Below are 5819 nucleotides of genomic sequence, written 5' to 3'. Positions count from 1 at the left end.
CAAAACCCCACCTGCAATAAAACATATGGGAAAAATTTGCTATTTCCTAAAGGACATGGGGCTAAAAAGGAACATTTTCCTCCTGACCCTGCCAAATGTCTCTGTATTCCCTCCTCTGTAGATATGCTAAGCTACTGCCACCCCTCCTTCACTTGCTTTCTTATATCCATTCTCTGACATACACAGAGATGCCTAAACCGGTCATACAGGTTCAAGCAATTTCAGTCACTGTATTTATTCACTGCCAGTAAATCTAATTATTTCTAACTTCACCTTAATCAGAAGGCCACTCTTTGAACCCCTCCCAGCAATTCAGTATATCTGCCACATAGTGTGTAAAAGTAGAAAATCCTCAGTCTGTTCCAGTGGCACACAAGGAGCCCAGGTTTCCTCCTTCTCCTCTGCTTATCTCTCTCCCCCCTGAGGTGAAACTTCCACACCACCTCTCCTGGTTTCAGGTGTAATCATAAACCAGCTTAAGGCAATTATGGGTAATGTAGTCCCGTGGTTCACGCCTGTCTGTTTGAACAAGCGGTGCCAGGTTCCTGCTAGACTGCACATTCCAGCAGGCATTGCTCAGCACTCCAAAGAGGGAGGCTCACCAGGTGTGCTCCAGCATCACCTGAACCCTGAGCACGCCAGAGTGTTTCAAAGCCACAGCAGGAATAAGTGCTCCTTCAACAGTACTGATGTCTTGAACAAAAACCAAGTTTGGATCTAGGGAACAGCTCTTGGTTTCCAGAATGGTGAGTTTGCTTTTTTGTCTTTCAAGTGTCTTTTGCTGATTACATTTAAAATACATTGGAGGATCTGAAACAACAGTGTAGTTTTTTGCCTAGCACTATTACATCAGCCTAATACTATCTTTTGGCCATTTCTAGTTCAGGTGCTGCTGGAGAGGGTGCAGAACTTATGTACATTTTGAATTGTGTGATATTGTACCCTAGGGTGATTCGGGATGTGCGGAGAAAGGCACTTGCTGAGTGCTGGTGATTACCTTTGCTGAGAGCACAAATAATGGTGAACCTCCTAAAATTTTTAATCAGTCTTAAACTTGCCTCCTCTGTATTTTACTTCTGTGAAATGAGCTGCTGTAGATCTGTGTGTGTGTGCACATGCTCCTCTGTGGGGTTTGGTTTTCTTGCTGGTTGATTGGTTGGTTTGGTTTTATTGAAGCACTATATGAACTAAAACTCTCCACACATGCAGCTGTTGGTTTGGCCTCTGGCTTTGTGAGATGGAGATCAGAATGGTGAACACCCCTTAACAATCCTCCCTTCCAACAAGGCAGCCATTAGAAGTCAGAAAAAGAGTGTTTAAAGAGCACATGTACTTCTGAACGCTAAAATTTTCATTCTCTATTAAAAGAATCCTTCAAAGGCAATACCTCCAGCCTAAATGGAGGCAAGACCTATCATGCTGACATACCTTGAACCAACTGCCTTAATGGCTAAAAAATAACAAGCAGAGCTGGCCGGTCTGTTTAAAATTAGAAATATTCAAGTGAAAGACAAAAATAGAAACAGTTCTTGTTCTTTTGCTACCTGTTAGTCCCACTCAGCTAATACCTCTTTTTTTCATATGGATGTATTTTTTTAAGAAGAAAGATCAAAATTTTAACAGCTTGGGAATACTTTTTGACTGGCTTTATTATGAAAGGGAAATAAATAGGTGTCCTTCTGAGTAACTGATATAGGGAGAGAAGAAGTGAAGGAATTATTTGCACTGTGTAGATCTTGTGATGTGCAAATTGCTACACTGGCAGCACTTTTCCTGGCCCAAAATCATGTATTTGACAGTAGTTAATACAAAAGTCTCTGACACTGAGCTTATACACTGAAAACAGTTGCACAGTGTCTGTGTTGGGTGGGACAGACACAGCAGGATTAACAGCACAAGTTCAAGCTGGTTATTGACGTGTTAGAACCCAGAGAATGGCGTTTGCCCCGGGTACATTAAAAACAAGGAATACCTACATCTGTATTCACTAAACTACACAGTACAACAATATCCTGTGGGAGAGTGTTCAACAGGCTAATTACATGGAGTCATAGAACCAGAGAACTGCTTAGGTTGGAAAAGACCCCTAAGAACATAAAGTCCAACCATTACACCAGCACTGCCACGTCTGCCACTAAACCATGTCCCTGAGAGCCACACCTACACATCTTTTAAATACCTCCAGGGATGGTGACTCCACCACTTCTCTGCACAGCCTGTTCCAACTCTTGACAACCCTTTTGGTGAAGATTTTTTTTCATAATATCCAATCTAAATCTTACCTGACACAACCTGAGGCCATTTCCTTTTGCCTTATTGCTTGTTAGCTGGGAAAAGAGACTGACCCCCACCTCACTGCAGCCTTCTTTTCAGGCAGTTGTAGAGAGCAATAAGATCCCCCTTGAGCCTCCTTTTCTCCAGCTTAAACAACACCAGCTGACTCAGCTTTTCCTCAAAATACTTGTGTTGTCCCCCCCTTCATCAACTCTTTTGCTCTTCTTCGGACTTGCCACAGCAATGTATTGTAATAGAAAGTTTATTTAGCATTTAAATATTTGGTTTAAGTTCTTGTTCTGTCTCACTTCCTTGTCTTTCTCCTGTTATTTTAAGAATGGTTCAATTATGAGAATTGTGCTCAATTGCATACTTTTGTATTATTTAACATTTTTGTTGTAACTCTTTATCATAGTGATTTCCCCCTTTGGACCAGCAATATTTGTGTTTTGTGGACTACATGTGGGAGATTTCTATGAATGGTATCCAAGGACAAAAAAAAAAAATCTTTGATGATCGCTATCACTGGATTTGGATGTCATTCCTCTCTATTTTTCAAGATATATTAACTCAAGATCCTTGAGAAACTACATCTGTTCATGCTACTGCAAACTTTGGTACGAGTCCCTGCAGGGAAGTCCACCCTTGAAAAATGGATACTAAATATGTGGAACAAACACCAAAAACCAATACGGTGCAGAAATATAAATCACACTGCTGTAAAAGTCAAAAGACTGTCTTTTTTTGGACAGAACATCCAAATGGTCAACATAAGCTGATGATCTCTAGAGGATGTCCTCCTTTCTGAAGAGCTGAGCTCTGAAGTAGTGGCAGCTGTAGTTCATCATATTTCTATACCGCAAACATGGTACATACTTGTAACAGAATTTGTAAAACAATAAGCATAGTTCTGTCTGGAACTATAGGCTCTTCTATCACTCTCCTACTGCATAGAATTGTGATTTACCTCACAGATCCCACAATGGAAAATAAAACATGATTTGGAAAGATAAAAAAGCTAATTGAATCTCATCCCTTTTCTGATCTCCCATATACTTCTGCTATCCCCAAATGTTTGGTCTAATTTTACCTTAGATCTTTTTAACTTCTATGGAAGCCTTTTCTTCTCATCTCTTGCCCTCTTTTTGGAATTATTTTCAGCTCATCTCCTTCAAGTCTGTAATTTGAGGAGAAAATAGGTGGGTTTTTTTTCAGAAAGTGAATTCCAGAGTAAAGGTGATATCATATAGTAATGGAAAACGTGCTTCAATTAGCCCTGCAATATTTTACTGTCTTTTCATCTTCTTCTCAGTACAGATTAGTATCCCATTTGCATTTCTACACATCTTTTTTAAACTGCTGAAGGTCATACTTAAGCTTTTCTAAGAAATTTCAACTAGATTAGAAATCAATGTTTATGAGTAATTTCAAATTGTTCCTTTGAGACCACCTCTTATCTACAACAAACCTAATCTCACGCTGTCTGATTTATTAGGCTTTCCCATAGTTCTTCATAGTCTTCTCTAGTGTTAATAATCTCAGTCATTTTGGTTTGTGAGCAAACAGTCAAATCACTCTCCAATGACTTTCCCTTTCCACCCTCCAGAATTTCCTCAAAGTGCCTAAGGTGTACTTCAATATGTGGAGTCACTGCAGTACATCCCTACCAAGGAGCAGTGGGGAAGCTGAATCAGAGCTTTGAAGCACTGAAAGCATCAGAAAACTGAAACAATTGTATAGTTTGTGGCAAGGGAGGTTTTGGGCTCTGGTTTGGTGTCCTTTTGGTGATAAGAAAAAGTTTTTAGGTTTGGAGATACATGGATTTTTATAGGAGGCATATAGTGATTAATTACTGTGAGAGTAGGAATCCTTTTCTTGTGCAGCTGAACTTCACCTTGTAAGCCAGCCTGATCAAGGAGAAGATGGCTGACTTTTAGCTGAAAACTGTATTATATGCTGCCTCTCCCTTGCTGTGTGGGTGACTGCAGGCTGAATGCTCTGGAACCCCACTGCCCAGAAGAGAATAACTGAAGCTATAAGTTTGGGGTATGTATTTAAAAAATGCATTAGATGACAATTATTTGAGTCCAAAATGTAAAAAGAGGACAATGTTGCCATTTTCTTCAGCCCTCTCAATGGGGAAAGGATCTTTTTGAATTATTAGAGGAAGTCAGCCTTCAGTGGAGACTCAAAGTTCTTACAAATCTTTGTGTTCTTCTTGCTGCACACCAGCGAGATGGAAAGCCGCCACTTTAATTTGGGTAACTCCTTGAACTCCATTTAAACCATTTTAAGGTAATGGCTGCATGCTGCAGAATGGGGTAGTCCCCTTTCTCATACCCAGCCACTGCTTCCTGCAGGCCAGCACAGGAGAACACTGAGTCATTGTGCCTGGACCAGCTCCTGGTGAGACCAGACAAGCACCAGTGTTGATGTGAAGGAGATGTAGGACTGCTGTTTTCTGGAGCAGCCAGCCAGCCAGCCACCAGTCTGATGGCATCCCCAAGACCAGGCTTAGCCTCAAGCACAGTGCCATCTCATTTCTTTTCTAATACTTTGAAGATCTGGGAGACTTGATCCTTCTTCTGTTCCACCTAGAATTTTTGGTAGCTCTGAATTAATTCTTTAATCTCTCTCTCTCTCTCTCTCCATGTAGGCATATAATATTTCCCTGTATTAAATGGAGGTTTACAAGTATTTAAATTGATTTAAATGATTCTAAAGCATATTGGTTTATACTTTAATCTGCACTGACCTCTAGTTAAGTATAATCATATTATTTCAGGTCTCATCTTTACCTACTAATTAATAACTGCCAACAGCCTTGCTTGTCCATTGTGCCAGTCATCCTGTGATCATGCCAAAGGAAGCATCTCCTTTTCCCTGGCTGAATAAGCTGTATCGCAGAACATTCATGTAACAACTTGACAAGGACTTGCTCAAGCTCTCACCTGAGCCTACATCTGTAAAAAAATCCCAAAAGTTTCATGAGTCAATGAAAAACTTGTGACCCATCAGTAGCAAACCCTAAAGCCTAATTTCTGTCCTATGATCGTAAATGGGACCAAAGTTTGGATACGTATTTACATTGAGAATCAACTGTTTTTCTACATACTCTAAGCTGTGTAATTAAAAGGAAATAACTTGGGGGAGGGACAACTGAAAAGACTTTGAAGTGGTTTGTTTATATTCATACATGATCTCATGCAAGACCTCTGGGCCCTGGAGAATAGGCTGTGATGCAATGATAACCTTCTTGGATTCATTCTGATCCTCTAGCTTTAGCAGGATCTCTGTAAAGGTGGGAGGGGTGGGGCACTGCAGAGAGACAAGAAATATCAATTTATTCATAGGACTGCCCTAATTCCTGTAGCACTAATTGTTACCTGTTGCTCTGCATGAAATTATAGTGTCTCAAACATGAGTAATGACAGATTGTTCTGCTCAGCGACCTTTTCTTTTCTTTTCTCTTTTATCTTTTCTTTTTTCTTTTCTCTTTTCTCTTTTCTTTTCTCTTTTCTTTTCTCTTTTCTTTTCTCTTTTCT

General features: G+C 40.1%; 1 protein-coding gene across 1 annotated transcript in view; it reads left to right on the top strand.

Moving 5' to 3' along the window:
- Nucleotides 1-613: 613 nt before the first annotated feature.
- MACC1 (MET transcriptional regulator MACC1) overlaps nucleotides 614-5819 on the top strand; it is a 36327-nt gene continuing 31121 nt past the window's right edge. Inside the window, exon 1 of the mRNA XM_015620266.2 lies at nucleotides 614-746. Coding sequence (XP_015475752.1) covers nucleotides 744-746 — 3 coding nt within the window. The 5' untranslated portion in view covers nucleotides 614-743. The remainder of the gene's footprint in view (nucleotides 747-5819) is intronic.

Source organism: Parus major, chromosome 2 (assembly GCF_001522545.3).
Source record: "Parus major isolate Abel chromosome 2, Parus_major1.1, whole genome shotgun sequence".
Lineage (NCBI taxonomy): Eukaryota > Metazoa > Chordata > Aves > Passeriformes > Paridae > Parus > Parus major.
Note: the sequence above shows the minus strand (reverse complement) of the source record. Positions and strands in the feature narration are given on the sequence as shown.